Source organism: Centrocercus urophasianus, unplaced genomic scaffold (assembly GCF_019232065.1).
Source record: "Centrocercus urophasianus isolate 14NV4802_14NV808 unplaced genomic scaffold, USGS_Curo_1.0 seq_17, whole genome shotgun sequence".
Lineage (NCBI taxonomy): Eukaryota > Metazoa > Chordata > Aves > Galliformes > Phasianidae > Centrocercus > Centrocercus urophasianus.
Genome location: NW_024884722.1, coordinates 23,332,826 through 23,352,086, shown reverse-complemented (window position 1 = coordinate 23,352,086; position 19,261 = coordinate 23,332,826). Strand labels below are relative to the sequence as shown.

At 43.1% G+C, this 19,261-nt stretch overlaps 1 protein-coding gene and 1 long non-coding RNA gene across 9 annotated transcripts in view; one reads left to right on the top strand and one right to left on the bottom strand.

Annotated features, from left to right (window-relative positions):
- Positions 1-499: 499 nt before the first annotated feature.
- LOC122160233 lies at positions 500-14,794 on the bottom strand. 7 transcript variants are annotated; one of them, XR_006168754.1, is made up of 3 exons: positions 4,459-14,788; positions 3,708-4,345; positions 500-2,438 (listed from the first exon to the last, which is right to left on the bottom strand). It is a non-coding gene; the product is annotated as an uncharacterized LOC122160233 (long non-coding RNA). The 7 variants fall into 7 exon arrangements; XR_006168756.1 differs by lacking the exon at positions 500-2,438 and having other exon boundaries at positions 2,450-4,345; positions 4,459-4,584; positions 5,788-14,794; XR_006168752.1 differs by lacking the exon at positions 500-2,438 and having other exon boundaries at positions 2,450-4,345; positions 4,459-9,540; positions 9,790-14,791.
- Positions 14,795-15,386: 592 nt separating this feature from the next.
- Positions 15,387-19,261, top strand: part of ZCCHC24 (zinc finger CCHC-type containing 24) — a 106,759-nt gene continuing 102,884 nt past the window's right edge. For both annotated transcript variants that reach the window (XM_042817896.1, XM_042817897.1), the window contains exon 1: positions 15,387-15,667. In XM_042817896.1, coding sequence (XP_042673830.1) covers positions 15,428-15,667 — 240 coding nt within the window. In that variant the 5' untranslated portion in view covers positions 15,387-15,427. The remainder of the gene's footprint in view (positions 15,668-19,261) is intronic.

Genomic DNA, 19,261 nt, shown 5'->3' with positions numbered 1-19,261 from the left:
CTTGATCAACTTCCTTTTCCTCGAAAGTGGAATGCAAGAGACTTAAATAGCTAAAAAAGGTAAATAGTAAGAAGGAGACTGGTGACCACATACATCCCATCAACACTAAACTATGTGATGTATTAATTCTGATCTTGGAAACTCCTGTAGAGGACAGCAGCAATGAACACAATAAGAGGGATCTACAGTGGACTATTTGGTTGGGCCTGACAGGACAAAAGGTCACAAGACTAAAGACAGTCCCTGATAACACGGTCAGAAATCTTAGCTAGAAAAGGTGGACAAACGAATTGATGAGCCAAAGAAGCAAGGTGGCCTTCCTAAGACCATGGAGAGTCTATGGCTCAATGAGTGACCGGAACACAGCTCAGTGCAACTTCCATCCTTTGCCTTCACCACAAGATGTGCTGCTGCATACCAGTAGCCATTCTTCATGATTGAGACTTTACTGTATGTTGATTCATTTAGAAGCTGAAAACAGGCAGTTCAGAGTGTAGTGAGAAATCAATGAATCACTGTTGATTATTTCCCAGTATGCATTTTTTCTTTATGAGATGCTTCAACACAGTATTTATGGGAGCTCTCTAAGCAACAATGCCCCCCTTCTTAACCCAAGCAGTAACAGGCATTGCAAAGTTTCGTGTCTAAGAAGATACTTCAGCAACTGAAAGCTTTAAGATTTCTTAGTTTATCACATTATTTTGAGGGAAAACAAAGAGACTGGCAGGTGCAGCAATGAAAACAGCATCTCAAAAGAGGGGGAAAAGTTTGGGCACTGATTCAAAAGTGGAAAAATAGCCAAAATGTTTTCAGAAAGTTCAGATTTCTAGAGGGTGCTCCTGCAAGATCTCACATTTCTTTGCAGACAGTAATAAATCTAGATATAACAAGCTTCTGAGATAGGTAAAAATGCCCTCTCACTATGGATTTGTTATCCAAGTCTAAAGGAGATAATGTTCCTAAATCCTGACTATTGCTGACAAATGAACAAAATTACAGTTGCTATTGATACATTCCAAACAACAAGTTTTACTGACATACAGTAGTTAAAACATCCTGCAGAGATGCAATCAGATACATTTCATGCAGCAGTTTGGGAGAAATCATGCATCAGTACATGGCATTGACTCCAGAATTCAGGTCTCTACATCACAACTATTGAACTGTACTCAGCCTGGTTTTGATTTTGCTTATAAAGTTTGGAAAATTTGCATTTCTTCAGCAAGCACTACAGGTGATTACAAGAGGATTACACAGTAGTAGCAACTATTTCACAGTTCACTTTAGGGATTTACAGAAATAGATGCAGTTTTTTTGGTCCAACTATTTAAGTACAGATATTCACTGTCTATTTGCCATTGCAGATAAAGCTACTGATACTTTTAGAAAACTGAGTGGCCAAGAATTCCAAGTCAAAGATGCTTATGCATTCATTTGATAAAGTCACAGGATGCATAGGTGCTGTGTACCAAACAGAATTACATTACCACACTTGAGAAGAGTGGTACCATAGAGGGAGCCTAAGGTCAGTGGTTTACTAATGGGAAAAAATACTGCTGAGTTGTTGTCTACATAAGCTGCATTGTGACTTGACCAAAGGATGAATTCTTATAGCTTGTTACTCTACCAATACATGATTTCCAATGACCTATACAATCAAGGCTAAACTATACTAATCCCCCTTCATCTCAACAGCTATGCAATCACATAGCAATGCTTGAAATCTGTAGCTAAAATCTCAGGCTATCTTAGCACTGAAGGATGTGACTAGGAGATTTAGACAAAAACTGTTTTCAAAATGGTAAAACAAGATACACAGATAATAATAATAATAGGTCAGGAACAGAGCCATCTGAATGATGAATTTCCTAGTGCAACCCTAGAGATTAAGAATAAATACAGGGAGCTTTGGACAAATTCTCAAAGTGGAGCTAATATGAGCTAAATCTCAAGGTCTAACATGATGTGTCAGATATTGGACGATACAGTCAAGTGAAAACAATATGAAACAAAATTGTCAGTGGTAAAGTAGTCTTTTCCTGTCAAAAATTAGAAACTGATTTTTTGGTCTAATTTGTACATCATCTTTCACAGAATCTAACCTAATCCTAAATTACTGGAAATAAAATTTAACGAAAATCTCACCACAGGCCACTATACTGAGATCATGCTTTATGTTGAGTGAAAGCTCAGAAGGAATAGCTGCACAAACTGCTGACAGATCATCAAGATCGTTTCAGGATATTAACTGACTGCACACGTAGAGCAAGAAACAGTCACTGAGCCTTAAGTAACCATTGGCCAAAGCAAGGGAGTGGGAGGCACCATCCCAATGGATGAGGACAAAGAAACTGCCAATGACTAATTACAATAACTCAGTAATAGTGGGAAAAGTTGAGTGATTCCCACTTCATCCTTAAGTCAGGAGCAGAAGGTAACTGAAACAGAAGGTAAAATACAGTTATTCCTAAATATGCTGCTTCAAATCAGACAAAACTATTTTGCAAGTTTGTAGAGAAAAGAATTAATAATTTAAAAAATCTGTTCTGACAATGAATATTAAAGTTTAACAATTACTTTGAATTTTGTACTTGTAAATTGCTCCTTGAAGCATCACTCTGGCAAATTATATTTGTTTGTTAGTTTTTAATTAATCAATTTTTTAAAAATAGTCCAGACCACCTTTTACCATTTCTTCCTTCCCCTCTCCCCCCCACCCCACCTCTGAATCTCCTTTCTAATGCAGTCCTTCCTTGTGTTGTAAAAAAGTCAGACAGATATGTGTACTTGGAGAAAGCTTGTGTCACAGTACATAGCTTCAGTCAAATACAAGATGCACTGCATGCAATACTTGATGATAGCAAATAATTGCAGTCTATAATAAATCATTCATTTATAATAATCAAAAGCGTTTTAGTGGGAAACTATTAAGAAGTTACTAAGGGCAGCACAGTGCAACACTGAGATAGAAAGTGCCAACTGTTTAAAGAAGTATGGTTTCTCTAAAGAAAATCTGCTCCCTCCTTTGACTATTTCAATACATAAATAAGTTAACAAAATAGGCAACAATAGAATTTGAGTGTTTTTCAAAAGGCATTGTGAAGAGTTCTCTCATAAATGTAAATAAGGAAAATAACTAGCTGTGAGCATACGCATGTAGCCAGAGACATACATATACATTCCTTCTACAGTAGAAATAACATAAAAATGAAATCCACTCTTCCACAGATGATAAAAATGAATACCAGAATAATCAAATCTCCATTTATGAATTATACTATTGATACATTTATATAAGATTGGAAAACAGAACAGTACTGAAATTAAACTTCTGAAGGAGAGAATTCCTCAAGTAAAATCCAATGATTATTTCAATTTTTGTTTTGTTAAATTTTGTCATACCTTTTTTCAGATGTATTAACTTCTGAAAATCATTTGCCAAGTCCTTTCTACAAATATTTTTTATGCTGTAGGTCATATGGGAGCAATATATTGGAGTAGTATACAGGAAGGACTGGCTGTTCATTATATACAGCTGTTTTTGTTGGCAGCATAAACCTTCGGGTATTTTTCTGAGTACACAGATGTATATGAATGTGCAGAGTTGATGAAAAGTGCATTTCAGTTCTGTTCTCCCCCTCCCAAGGCTTCTCAGCAAAGTCTCCATGCAAACAATTACATCTAGCTGACAGGAAAATACCACGCACCCTGCAAGGCCAGCCTGGCAGAGAGCTTCACACCATGTCTGAGACCCTCCTACCCCAGTGGCTGTGCTGGGCAGGCCAGGATGTCCCTGCACTGATCAAGAAGCTGATGGCAACACAGCAGCAGCTAAATGCAAAAGAGCAAATACGAAAAGTAAACAAATCCAATGCTCTAGTGGCAGAGTATATAAGCGATGACTTACTCAGCTTTGTGTCCTTCGTTTGCTTTTGGTCTGTACCATTTTAAAATGTAAAAGGAGTTGCATGGGGTTAACAGCTCTGAACTTGTGAGCCGGGTCACTGGTTCACATCCAGACTGCAACTAGTGGGAACCAGACACCATGCTCTCAGAGCTGCCTGCTACTTTCACGAGAAAGAAATCAACAGACAAAGTGCCCAGAGCCATCCTTATTCACTGAAACCAGCAGCTGCCCTCAGCATCACAAGACCACACCAAGCCTGCCTCAGCCCCACTCAGTGTCCTGTGGGCAGCAGATCTCATGCCTGCTGTAACATACGCATCCACTTTTCTCACACGTCTGCTTGTTGAAAGAGCTGGGAGTTCTGCTCTCCTATAAAGTTAATACAAGTCTCTCAGCCACATAGCATTTTTTGCCTGGGATTTCAAAGTTGCCATCGTCCTAAAAAGATAATAATAATAATAATTATTAAAAAAAAAAAAAAAAAAAAAGGAAAAAAGAATGGAAAAAAACAGTAAAAAATCACTTGAAAATACAAACCTGGAAATACTTACACAAAATCTGTCAGGGCAAGCAAATACACAAAGCAACACTCATCCAAAGAGAAGTAGAGAAACAAGGAGGAATTAAGATGAAAAGTACATTCTGTGGTGTCTTGTACTGAAATGCAGTATAAATACCTAAAATGTTGTTATGCAAAGGACACAAGGATTAAGGTCATTAAATAAAAGATTTATCAACTTTGTAAAATAAAATCTTTAAATTAAAATGTTAACGGGCATCAAGCGTAAAGTCAAAATCAAATAAATGTGCTTCATATGCTAGTAGGAACTGTCAACACTTGAACTCTCATACAGGTACATTTAAGAAAGTATATCTTTAGTATTTTTAACAACCAAAACTATGGACACTGTGGTTTGCAGAGCAGACACTGGGCTTGTTCCAGGAGATGGAAGCATTCCAGGTAGAGTCAGGATGTTGGGAGCAATTATAGCAGGCCCGGAGCCTTCATCTTGTTGGAAAAAAGAGGGGCTTATTAGTTCTGGGAACGTGTCACAGACAACCAATGCAAAAGAGGGAGCTGGAGGTATTCCACGTAAAATGTAGGAAAATGGTTTGCAAACAGAGCTCTCACCACAAGCTAGGGTGATTTTCTTTTTTTACTTTTTAAAAAAATTTATTTTAAATAATATCCCGCAGAAATAACAATACTCCCCTCATGTGTAGCCTGTACCTTCATCGCTGTAAGAGGATAAGTTGGATAGTAAGAGCAGAACTTCAAATGAAAAATTGTTTAAAGTACAAAGCTTGTCGTAAATCACTGTCTTATCCTTGGAGCAGCAGGGCCTGGGCAGGCGCTGGGAAGCCACAAGCACATGCGTGGCCAAGCAAAGCTGAGCCACAGCCCAACATTTTGGTTTCCTTTCCCTTCCCATGGTGCCCTGTTTAGCTTGAAGGGATATCAGTACTAGATTACACTGCTCTGTTACTTGACTGTAACAGACATATTTGGCTCTAGGAAGAACAGGAAAAGCATTATTGTTGTTTTCCACAAGTATACCACAGACAGCTGGAGGGAGCTTAAGGTTTTAAACACATTCCATCTCCAGTGACCAGGTGCCAAAATGCAGCCAGGCTCTTTAAAGTCACTGCTTTGCAGTGCTGTTCTTTCTCACACTTAAGAGAGGTGCAACTTGGCAACACTGCCTGAAGAGTGCAAAAAGAAAAGAAGAACACAAATAAAGGCTTTCACACATCCCCAGTGCTGCCCTTCATTCTAAACACAGCCACTCTTCAATCGCAATAAACAGAGGAAACTGTTCCCCTTAAACTTGTGTTGCAAAACAGGATAAAGGGAATGGTTCAGAAGATGTCATCCTTACAGCCCAGGGAGCACCACCATCTTCAGCAGCCCAGAAAAAGGGGAAGGAACCAGCTCAGAGATCCGCAGTTCGGTGACCTGAAGGAGAAATATTCTTCATGTGTCCAGATTTTAGTCAAAACTCAATGGAACAAAAACATAAAAATCAGAACTGGCCAGCTTTCTCAGATTTTATTTTATTTTATTTTTTTAATATATACTGTTCTTGTTTCAGTGGAAAAGGCAGTGTAGAACTCTGCATCCCAAACGTAGAACATTTTTTTCAAGGGAGAGAATGTATTTCCAGCATCTCCATTGTGAAAGGACACTCATCAAATTGTTTCTATGTGGTTTAGTAGCTCGAGTACAAAATTCTAGGTCACTGCCTTGGCTGGCTCTGCCTGCCATGGGGCCACTGTTACCCACGGTCAAGTTGTTCAGCTTATGTACCTACCCAGCTGGTTTTATAACACTTCTCTGGTGGCTGCGCTCACCCTTATATATTGATAAAATAGTTAGTAATTCTGGAGTACTGTTCAGCTGAGAGTCGCTAAAGAAAAACATTATTTTTAGAACCTGAAGAGAATAATATAGGATCATTTTCTTCTGCCCTTGTTAGGTGTAACTTACCCCACATCACTGACAACATCCTGACCTGATGGCTGTTCAGTGTCCTGTGTCAAATAATGAATAGTTTTAATTTCATTCCAAGCAAATAAGTGATTATCAGGACCAAGTTGGGCCATTATTCATAGCATAGATCCTTTTGGGCCTTGCAGAAGGGATAAATAAACTACAAAATGGAGGAAGCAGAGAAGTATGAGCAAAGACAAGCTGTACACAGAAAAGCTGCTGGAATGCCAGTGCAGCAAGGATTCATGCAATATTCCATGTCCCGCAAAAGCACAGGAGGGACAGCTTGTGATTTTGAAACTCTTATTAACAGTAATGCTGGGTTTTTAGCTTTCTTTCAAATTCCACAGGCAAAAATGCGTTAAAAAAAAAAAAAAAAAAAAAAAAAAGCTGTAAGAGAACACTGCTGAAATCCATCCTGAATAGGTGGGAGGGGAATGAGAGGAATTTGCTGTCAGTCCTAAGACCATCTCAGAGGAAATACAGATATACTGTATCTTCTCTACACAGCTAGCCACAGAAACAGTTTAGGGCATGCAGTGCTCCCAGGTAAGTGCACCTACACAACAGCTGGATTGTAACATTTTTTACACAGTTTTTTTAACATTTCCATGTAAATCTTGTGACTGTTCTCCCTTGTTTTTGTTCATATGTCAGAGCACACACAACATGCCCTAATCTCTCATGCCCTGAAATGTGTTCTGACTACTACAGGGCATTCAGTCCAACTAGCTAAACTAGATTCATCCTATTGAAAAGAAATCCCTGAAATGAGTAGTGTGGATATCAGACCTACTGACCTTCCTTTAGAAATATTCACAGTACTTTCTCGAGCAGACATAACCTTATGCGTTAACCCACCCAGTGTTGGTTGGAGTGTTACTCCCCCCAAAAGGCTTTCAAAACAACAAGCATTCAAATTGTTACAGAGCAAGAGAGGGAACAAAGAGTTTATTACTGTTAAAGGAAAGTTCAGTGAGGAAAAGCAAATGACTGAAGAAGCAGGTCAAAAAAGTAAAGCCCTTTCTCCATTCTCTGGGAGTTACCACAAGCCAAGAAAATAAGCTCAAGAAACCCAAGAAGGATATATGACTCTTTAGGTTTCTATTGAATTATAATAGAAAGTTTTTCAAACTTTCAATGGAATATGCAGGTACCATAGACCATAATAGTCCGATTAAAAATGCATTATGGATTCCAAGGAGACTAAACTATATCTCTGGTAACTCAGTGGAATTTATGAGTCCTTGCAGACTGGCTGCTATTATGATCAAACACGATTATTCATTTTAAAAGTGTGACTGTCAGTTAAAAAATGTCCCAGAGTAACCCAAGCCTCCTGCTAACATACAGCCTTCAAGCTATCCAGAAAGCAGATATTTAGGGGGTATTGAATATATGAATTATTTATTTATTGGCCTTCTAGAGCCATTCTTTATGAAAGAATTACAATAGCGTAACTATGACAGCGGAGAGAACAAGAGAACCTTTGAAATGCAGAAACAGTACAAGATACAGGTATTTTAGAAGAGGGAATCAAACCAAGCCTGAACCCAGTTCAATCTGTCCAACTACAACTGGAAATGAATCATGATTTTGGAAGTACTTCTGCAAATTGTACCTCCAGCTGCCACTCTAGCCACAGCTAACCACAAATCAAAGCCAAACCACAACATTCTGCTGGAGATATTAGCTGCCACTGTCAGTTCTTCTCAAAAGATTTTGAAGACAATCATAATTTTGGCAATATTTGCAGCACACTCATATTTTCAGGTCAGCAAAAGAAAAGGTTTAAAAGAAGTTAAACAGAGGATATTCTTTCTAGTGTATTGTTGAATTCTTTACTAAATATAGGTAAATCCCAGCCAAGTGAAACCTCTTCATTTCATTCAGTTTTCCAAGGGAGGCCTGATTTATTTATTTTTTTTTAGCTGACTCACAAAAAAACCACAGTACAGATAAATTTTTTTCCTTCGCTGCATGAAGCCTCTTATCTCACCTTCAGACATCTGGCAAGATAGGAGAACAGATGCAGGATTCTGACATCTTCATTCAAAGCACTGGTGACCTAGAAAGAATCTGGCTGAAAAGCAAGACCCCTTCCTGCGCCGGGCCTCGGTGTGGAGGTGTGTCATCCACACTTTGCTGTGCTTTCATGTAAATAGAGTCAGAATGCACATGTTCATGCTGGATGGAAAATGAGTAGCATGTAGAATATTACTCCAGAAATTAGCTAGAGCATTAAGTTTCTCCGCAGCCCCTCTGGCTCTTGTTAATGAGGGACAACAGCTCGTACCTCTACTTCCCGACTACATAAAACAGAATGGGCATTTCATACTTGAAGTAATCTGTGCTCAACAGTTCCCTCCTTCTCAACACTATATAAAAACTGATTTCTAATATTATTTTTAAGGGAAGGAATGAACACAGGCTATTTAACAGCCACTGAAATCTCACTCACCATCTTCTCCTTCATTCAAAACACAACAGCGATTGCCTGAAAGCAGACTATAGATGTCAAAAGCATTTCTTTATTAAAATCTTGGCTGAAGGATGGAAAACGTTTTTTGCCCATGCAATATATAACTGTGCCATTAAGAAAGCTGGAATTTGGCAATGGCAGGAACCTGTAGCACTTTAACATTATCAGTATGTCATCGGTGCTTGTGAGTTAATGCCACCTTCCTGAAAGATGTCTTCCCTTGGGACAGAGTAGACAATTAGTATAGAGGAAAGCCATCACAAAAAGATTGAAAATCAGGAATCTCTCATTTCTATTATCTCAGTGTAAAAACACACAAGACCTTTTGTCACGGTATTTAAGGTGAGTATTAGGATTATAACAAAATATTCCCCCAATTTCTCAATATCCTTACTTACCTGAGCAATTCGGTTTTGACAGAAGCATCTCCAAAAGCATGAACAAGGATGATTGTTCTCTCCACAGAGACTTTGGTTCTGTGGCAAAGGTCACAATGTGGGCATGTTGGCTGGAAAAGGACTTCTGCAGCTGCACAGCCAGCTCTGTCCTGTGGGCTGGCAGAGACAAGGGACAGAGAACAAGGAGCAGTCCACAGTGACAGCAGGAAAAAAAAACCCACACTTTTTTGTGTGTCATCTGTTCATTGGTTCTTCACGTTTCCTGGCAAATAGGACATTCCATAAGACAGAAATGCTGGAAAGTTAATTTAGGAGCAGTTACACCCTAGCAGATTTCCTCAGCTTTCATTTTTACTTTTCATTCAACAAGTTATTAGTGGTAATGATATGCTTGACTAATCCCATCCTTGCAGGACCAGATGGTGCATGTTAACACCTTCAAATTAACAGCTGAGTGTAAGACAGACACTAGGAGGCTTGTTCAACCCTTTATGTGGGGAAAGTTACTCACCTGACTAAATGTGGATGGGAAAGGGTCAGGTCAGTATGTGTGGCTTGGTGCCAGCTTCATCTCAGCAGGTGCATTGTAAAGCTTTGCAGAGGAGTTTAAATCCATTCAGGGATTAAAAATTAAATTTCAAGTTAGTAGGCAAAATAAAATAAACAAACAAACAAAAATACACAAGGAAACAATGATAATAACAAACCAGAAACAGAATTCAAATCCAAAACTTTCCAGAAGAACAGTTTTGCTCAAAATATTCCAAATTTACATCAATAGAGTGGGGTATGTTTTCCCTTACAACTTAATTACCTATACTTCTTTACTGTAATCTCTACTATATCTTCATCTTTCTCACCTAGGATGGCATAGAGGAAATGAAGAATACAATTATTTTTACATATAACTGATAAATGGACATAAAGTTCTACACCAGAGCAGCTTAGTCATATTTCTGCCTGCAGCAACATAATTGCCCTCATGAAACCCTATAGCAGAACAAATTCAAGACCCAATATGCCATCAGATGTAAAAGCTGATGACTTTGGGCCCTTGATGAGATGGTGTTGAGTAGCAGCTTCTGCCTACTCAAAGCTGTATACAGATATTGCCAGCACCAGACAACTGAGAGCCAGGAGATGTAGGTAAGACATTTTCTAGAACATCTCAGTAAATTTGACAGGTATGTGAGGTATGCTGACTAAGGCAAAGAGAGAGAAACCTTACTTGAAACAAAGAACCACACTCTGGAACATGAAAACAAAATCTCTTGTGTTCAAACGTCTGCAGTTCATTTGTTTTACGTAAAGAAGTGCCTGAAATCTCCTTGGAGACTTTCCGATTCTGATATAAATACTGTGTCAACTCAAAGTAACCAGGAAACAAACTTTCCTGGAACAGGGGTAGGGCTAAACACCAGAAATGCCCAGACTAGAATCACCTCAGCCACAGAAGTTGCAGTGAATGATATGCACACACTCCAGTGAAAAAACTGAACCCTTGTTCTGTTACCCAACCTGGTGGAAATCTGGGATAACACAGAAAAAGCAAAATTTCCAATAGGGCTGAGTATGTAAAGAAGGCACTGAGAAGAAACCAGTGAGTGTGCAGCATTAAAGCAGGAGGCAGGGACAGTTTGAGAGACAACTGTGGTGCCACCAGGCTCATAGGCCATGGACAAAACACTGCTCCCAGAGCCGAGCTGACCTAAGGCAGGCATTACTTCACAACTGCAGTCTGCTACCAAAAATCAAATTGCAGCTCCAATCCCATTACAGCACTCTGTTCATAGGCCCCACTTGCTCCCTCTTCTCTTATTATTTAGTGCTGATTTCATTCGCCTTTATCTCAGCTGTTTTCTTCTCCTTCCTGCCATTGCTCTCTTTTCTTTAGCCTTGTTCTTCCACAGTGGGCAAACTCAGAACCATTTATATGCACTGGCAGAATAATGTGTTGCTCCCTGGCTGGGGGATGCCAGTACCCACTGAGGTCCCTCGGGCAGGGCACAGGGCATACTGCTGCGCCTGTGTCCCCTCCCTCCCCTCTACTCTGCTGCCTTTCCCGGCTCCATAGGATTCCCGGAGCAAGTGAGAGCAAGGGGATAGGATGGGCTAAGTACAGGGATACCACGCCTCAGCTACTGCTTTGGTTAGGGATGCCAAACTCTTAGACCAGCAGTAGACACAAGGCCTCCTGTCTCTTGATGTGAAATAAACAGAACACTTCAGAAGTCTGTCCAGCAGCTGAAGAGTCAGCAGAGACCTTTGTAGAACAATGCAAAACCAAACCAAAACAAAAACACCTCCTTCTTCAAAAAACCCCAAACCACTGAAAGCAGTATTCCTCATACAACTACCCATATTAACTACAGTTTTCATGCAATTATTCAGCAATGCATAGATATGCTAACCTAGAGCAAGTGGGGAGGCCCCAAGACTTGAAACCATAAGCTGGCCAGGTGCAGAACCACGTGCTCAGTGAGGGTCTGTTACAGCAATTACCCACTTTGTGGTTTTAGGCAGCCTTAGGAGCTGTGCTTGGCACACTACCCACAGCAAGTCAGTATTGCATATGGTACATATTTACTAAAAGGCTACAGATGATAAGCTTTAAATTCACATTCATTCATTTCCAGAACTTTCTATGTCAAAGCTCTAGAAGGAAGAGCACTTTTACATCTCGTCTGCTTAGGGGAAGAAAACGTGCATTTTGACTTCTGTACATAAGTCTAGGTTACATTTTCTAGACTAACTTTTATAATGCTTGGTTTATGCTGTGCTTCATTTCTGGCAGCAGAACCGCCCTACCTACATAGCAAGCACAAGTGTCTGACATCCAGATCTGAGCAACATCACATGAAGATGTACTGTTATTACAACTGTAAAACTGAAATGCCTTCTCATAATCCGAAGGGTGCTTATGTACTATTTCCATAGCATGGCTAATTTATTTCATAAGAATCTCTGTGGTAGAGAAAAAACTTCACTTAGAATATTCCTGCTGTGCTACAGCCAAGAGGCCCATTGCACTGTGTGTTCGTGGGTTCAGTGAAAGGCTCAAAGCTCTCCACTCTCATTGCCACATTTAGACATTACTTCCATCTTCTCCTTGGAACCCCACCTAGTTAGGAGCTAAACTAAGATGACAGCAAATCAGGCCAAGATGTTTTTAAAAAGGATGAGAACCTAGGAAATTTTCTAGTAGGGTGCATGCATTTTTTGGAAAAACAAAACAAAACAAAACAAAACAACAAAGCAGAATATCATTAAACAAACAAATAAATCCTAACATAAACACACTTATGAAGCACAGTGTAAGTTAATGGCTGTCACCTTCTAAAGGTATGAACACTAAAAGCAGGAACATGACTGCTTGGATTAATGATGTGATTCCTGGCCAGAAGTTGACAATTCTGTTCTTCCTCTTGCAAAAATTCCTCAGGCAGAGAGCAGCTGCAAGAAGCCCAGCTTGCTGAGGTGAGCAGCTACATGACACTAATAAGCTGCACAGTGACCTGCTGCTTGGGGAACAGAACTGGGATAAACAGGCTGGATTCTCTCTGTACATTTGATTTTGACCTCTTTCAAGACTATTACCAAGTCACATAAGCCATGCAAGCCATTTAAAGTTTCATGTTACAGTTCTGGTTGTTTTCTGACTTCATTAACACCACGCACAAGTAAGACCAGGAGGATAAACAAGCTACTGCTTTAGCACCATGCAGCTGATGCACAGTCCATGCAGCTGATGTTGCTTACATTCCAGCCTGCCATGATCAGTAGGAACTGAGCTGAAAGCATCTTGCAGCCATTGGGCTGTCTCATGGGTTAGTTTCCCCCCACACCTTTCAGAGAACAACTGACAAAACTGAACTTCACAGCATTTTTTTCTCAACTGCAACACGTCTGCTGCAGTGACCACTGTGCTCATCCCCTTCTCTTCAATCTATGACTTCTAAAGGTGAACAAGGAGGAGACTTACAAGAAAAAAAAAGTCATCATCTTGATGATCACTGGACATCTGCAAATGTGGCAGCGGCGTTTTGCTGAGCTACGAGCAATCTCCAATTCAGAGGGAAAGAATTCCATGGAAATTATGTTCCAGAAGAGGCTACAGCAGCAGGCCAGGATGGCAGCCACATCCCTCAGTTCGAGCACTGCATGATTGAACCACTCGCAGCAGAGGCATTTGCAGTCTTTCCCTTTCTTGACGCTTGGCTGAACAAAGCACTTACTCAACACGCTCAACCCCCCACATAGCCAGAATCCAGCTGGCCTGCTGTCCGGGGGGAATTGCAAATATGCCCAAAGCACTCGTGAAACTTTGTAGCACCTCCGCCACTCCACATCACTACAGGAACCCTGCTACATTCTGTTTCCTGCTTGCTCAGAGCAACCTTGAGCTTCACTGTATCACTGTCCACACACTATGGGAGTGAGCAGTGGAACTAATTTATCAGGTAAAAGAAGGAAGTGATAAAAATGCAGAGTGTCATTAAGGAAGGAATTAGTACGCCCACAGAAGTTCACAACTGCAAACCCGGAGCCTTGCCCTGACATGACCATCACCTCCTACCAGAAACGCGGGCTCCACAAACACAAGCTTTATTTCTCATTCTTTTTCCATTTACCAGCAAATACAGTTCAATCCTCATCCATAATTTATTAAGTCCTTAAACCTAGTTCAAACTTTTTTTGTTTGAATAATACCCTAAGCAATTGTTTGAATTTGAGTGCAGTTTGATTCAGGCTCTGTGACCCCACCATGTGTGCCACAGACAACTGAGACCCTCTGCACTGCCCAGCACAGCCTGTTCCTTCTTGGACTGACACAAACACATTCAGAAACTCCCAGAGGTGCCTGTGAACCAAGAGCTCATAAATGAGTAGATTGGATCCACACTGCAAGAACTTTCTCTTCTAAAATAAATATACATATTAGCACCATTAAAGGAGTTGCATCTCCTTTAATGCATCTCCTAAGTTGCATCTAGTTATTTCAAACCTGACCTGGCTTTGCAGCTTTGCAAACCCCACCTTCTCTCACACTCCAGCAAGTGGGCAGCTGTGCAGCTGACTGCACTTCTGCTTTCAGTAGAAAGGTGCATCTACCTGTCAGGTTTGCAGCTGATGAGTTACCTGCTGTGCACACACCAGCCTGCATTTCCTACTGCATTCAGTACAGCGGTTTTTCCTCCAGTGTAGCAGAGACGTGTGACTCATTATGGCAAACCTGGATGCCAACTTTGAAGTTTCAAAGGTCAGATTTTTGTTTTATCTAAGAAATGAAAGTGTTGGATTTTTTTTTCCTCTTCGTCTTCTTCTTGTTCTGCTGGGAACAAGACCGCTGAGGCTCCTTCCAAAGAGCGCGATCGTCCATCACCCCCTCGTGCTGCCGACTCCTTAAAAGGCCGCGGCGTTACCTCGGCGCGGCCCGGGGCCAGAGCAGCCTAGCGGGGTTCCAGCGGAACACGGCACGCTCGCCGCCTTATTTGGGAAACCCTGGCCATCAGCAGGGCCTGGCACCGCTCGCAGCCAGGGAGCTTCTGTAAACTGCGCCTCTGGCAGGGGGTGAACGAGCGGGCACCTCGCGCCGCGGATCCCAGCGAGGAGCGGGGGCGGGACGCCGGAGCACCGAGCGGGGCTCGCCCGCTCCGCAACGGCCCCAGCGATCAGCCCCGGGCCGGCCGCGTGCGAGGCAGCTATCGCAGGAAAGAGGAAAAGGAAGCCCCGGGCCGAGCGAGCCCGCCCGCCGGCGCGCCCCGTGCGGGGACACCGGGCCGGGGCGGGCGCGGAGGCGGCCGGATCAGAGCCCCGCCCGGCCCCGCACCCCGCGGCGGGCGGGAGGCGTATGGGAGCGCCGGCGGCTCCTCCCCGGCAGTGCCTGCGGGAGTGGGAATAAAGACAGATAGCGGGGCCCGGAGCAGAGCGCGGAAAGTTTCCTGCGCGGCCCGCGGGCGGCGGCAGCGATGCCTGTGCGGCGCGGAGCGCTGGGGCTGGGCGGGCTCCGCGGGCCGTAGGGCAGCGAGCGGGGAGCGGCGAGCCCCCGGCCCGTCCTCTGGGCGGCGGGAGGAGGCGGCCCGCGCGAGGACGGGGACGCGGCCGGAGCGGGAGCGGCAGCTCGGAGGCGGCCGCCGCTCGGGGGAAAGATGAGCTTGTTGTCAGCCATCGACACCAGCGCCGCGTCCGTGTACCAGCCCGCCCAGCTCCTCAACTGGGTCTATCTCTCGCTGCAAGACACGCACCAGGCCAGCGCCTTCGATGCCTTCCGCCCCGAGCCCTCCTCCTCGCAGCACCCCGACCTCGGCTACACCAAGAGTCCCCCGGAGCTGGGCTCCTCGCTCAGCTCCAGCTATCTCAACAGCTTCTTCCAGCTCCAGCGCAGCGAGGTGAGTGCCCCAACCGCCATGATGCCGAGCCCTCGGCCGCCTTCCGCCCCACGGGGGACGCGGGGACGCTGCCCCACGCTGCTGTCCCGCTAACCCGTGTTGACAGTGTGGTAAATGGTTACCGGGATCCGACCGCCCCGCTGCCAGAAGTGCGGAGGAGGTGGAGGGACGGGCGCACGGAAAACAGCTCGTCCCTACTAACAGCGAGACGTGCCCCCCTCTATTTAAAAGTGATATTTAAATCACTTTCTTCTCTCTGGCAATAGTCAATCACTTTTGTATCTATCTTTATAGGCTAAGAAAGTGTAAGAAGGGACGTGACAAAAGCAAAAAAGTTGAGCGTGCGTTTTGTCGGGCAAGACTGGGCTGTAGGGACCCAAGGGAAGGAAATTAAATAACTCTGGGGCAGGCAGAGACAATCCGCTGTGGAGCGCCTTGCCACAGGAAGTTGTTGGGGTCAAGCACTTCTGTAATGGGGGTCTCCACTGGTGCATGGCAGCTAAAACCCTCCAAACAGCAGAGCTGTGCCTTGGGGAGGGCTCTTGCCTCGGGCGTTCTGTGGTGGCTGCACTGGGTGAGGGTTTGCAGTGCTGTGCCCAACCTCCGGAGCGCTGCCCAGAGAGAGGTGTTTCTGAGTCTTCCCAGTACAGGCTTCAGAAGTGTTCTCAGTCAAAATACCTATTTCTAATCCATCAATGATGGGGTTGTTCAATGAAAACCACTCAAATTCCCCACCAGTCACCATATTACAACTGTTAGGAGTGAGGAGCTCAAGCTGTGTACACATTCTTTTATCCTTAATTAGAAATCATTTCTTGCTTAAGAATCTTGCAAACACATCCAGTCTGAGACAACTATTGAGAAACTGAAACAAACTATTTTTGAGAGCGTATAATTCACAATCCAGTCAGTCTGATGCACCCTTAGCAAGCATATAACACAGAATACTTGATGTAGGAACACACATCCTTTGCAGCACATAGATTTTGCTGGAATAGGCAGCATACCACAGCCCCCTGTTACTAGATAGGTTTTGCTAGTCCATGTGAACCAAAAGCTTTGTGCTCTCCAGGTAGTCACAAGAGCCAGGTTCAGCTGTATGTCCACTGCCCAGTCCTGGGGCTGGTGCACTCAGGGTATGCTGTGCTTATTCTGGCTCCTTCTTCTGGGGATAAAGAAGGCAGAAAAAAACAACCCCGAAACAAAGAATCACCCACAAAAGCAGATGAAGGGCACGTGCACAAAGTCCCCAAAACAGCTTCCAGAATTTTTCCTGAAGTTTCTCCTGACTTCTTTCTCTTGTTTCTACTTGCACTTTTCACAGATAGGAGTTAATCCTTTTGTCAAACTCTCTCCATTTTTCCTCTTGGTTCACATCTCTCTCCATTTTTCCCCTCACATCCCTTTACCACTCCCCTTTGGAGCACTGTCTCCCTGGCTCCTCAGGATTTACCCAGGTCACCCTGCAGGCAGCAGCCAAACCTGTGCCACCCATTGGCCCTGCTGTAGGGAGCTGCCACCTGGGCCACACTGTGCCACAACTCATTACCCTCTGAGGGAAGGGATCTTGCACAGGTCATGTCTTTGGTTCCAGGCTTGACCTGAGCTGTGTATTAATGCAGCTCATGCTTGGGGACGAGGCAAGGGGCATGGCCACCTCCTAGGGCACAGCAGCACCCACCGAGCGTGCTCTGAAGGAAGTGGGAATGCTTTCAGCTCCCCCAGCTAATGCTGCTTGCTTATACAGCTGCTTCCATTGACAGGTTTAGAAAGTGTTAGGGATGATCTTACTCAATAGGAAAAGTTCTGTCCATATGCTAGATGTTTTGCTCTTTCCAGAAACCAAGTTAGGCTGCTTTTAGGCAGGAGCCACCCAAGAGTTTCCTACAGTGTCATCTCTCAGTTCTTGAAATTCTAACATCTGTTTATTTGCAGGTGCCAGTCGGCATAAACTGAGTATTTTGAGTGTGTAGAACTATTTTGGGGAGCAACAGTGCTGTGTGCTACTTGTGCATCAAGTGGGCTTATGCTATCTTTGGAAGACACGTAGCCTTCCACAGTTAAATCGTTGACTGTTTTCTGCACAGTGCTTGCTTTGGCTGGCATTTTTTTCCTCCCAGTTTTGTCCTGGATTGGCTTAGCCAGGAGCTGGGCTGTGACAATGATTGACACATAGCTGTACACAATATTTGGAAAGTGACCTAATGAGTGGCCAAAATAGCAACAGATCGAGAAATGGTAGGATCATAGGATATAAAATAGTTAGGCGTCTTGTATGCTGCCTTGCGATTGAAAATTTCTGGAGGAGATTGCTTAGGATGAGAAACAGCACTTGTAAGGGGCTGCTGTTATATTGGGTTTGCAAGTCTGCATGGCAGTGCCTGTGTATGTGACCTGCATGCTGACCAAAGAGCTGGACAGAAACAAATAAATAAATAAGCCAGCACCCGCAGAGTAGTCTTGCACTTCACCAAGATTTTTGTCCTCCAGACTTTTTCCACTACAATGGATGCCTTCTAAATAAACATGATGAACACAGCTGTTTGGTACATAAAAGCCCATTGTACCCAGAAAAAAAAAAGCAATAATAAAGGTTTAAACAGTAAAGTGACAATGAATGTTTTGTTCCATATGTAAGACCCATTTTGGAAAACAGACCTGCTTTAAATAAAACTTTACTGCAGCATTTGTTGTCCCAGATATGAAGAGAAAGCATGTTAGAACATTAAGATGCATTTAATAGGTTACTGAACTGAACTCCACCCTCATTCTAACACCATCCGTCAGAGTCACGTATCTGAGGTTTTGTGGTGGGGCTGGGTGCATGGGACTTAGGGCATTTGAGACACAGCCAGGTAACTGTGGCTTTGTGTCACTGAGTGGTATAATTGAGAAACCCAAAATAATGGTACAATAGGGTCCTATGGCATTTTCCTACTCTCACAGTGGGTTTCCTATTAAATCAGTGCTGACTTCAATCGAGAGGAGCCAGCCACAAGTAACTCAAAGTTACCATAGCATAATGAAACGTGTTCCTTCCGACACAGAGTGCTAATTCTAGCACCGGCCAATATTTACATGAGAGGGAGCCTGAGTCCTAATGAATTCTTTGCCCACGTACAATATTTTGAATGTCTTTCCAAGAGGGGAATTCCTTCCAGAAACCTCTATAGCAGCCGCTTTCCAGACCTTAAGCATTTTGTACTTGAGCAAAAATAACTGCATGTTTTGAATTAGAAAATAATCACTGTTTTTGAGAAGTAGTTCATGCTTTTGACTCAGGGACTTCCAGACCCATTCCTTACTGTCAGGAGGGGAACTAATTGGGAATGAGAAAACATGAGCTAGTTCACTTGGTTACATTAAAGTGCAGATCACAAAGGAAGGAAGGAAAATTTGGAAGGGGAAAAAAAAAAAAAAAAAAAAAAAGAAAAGAAGGAATGTTCAGTACGGCAAAAAACACTCAAACCTGAGTGGAACAGAAGCACTGGGATCAGTGCTGCTTATCAGGCAGCCTCCCAGAGAAGAAAAGAGAAAGGTTATACATGTCATTGTCACACACACACATTAAAGACCACTCTACCCCCTCCCTCT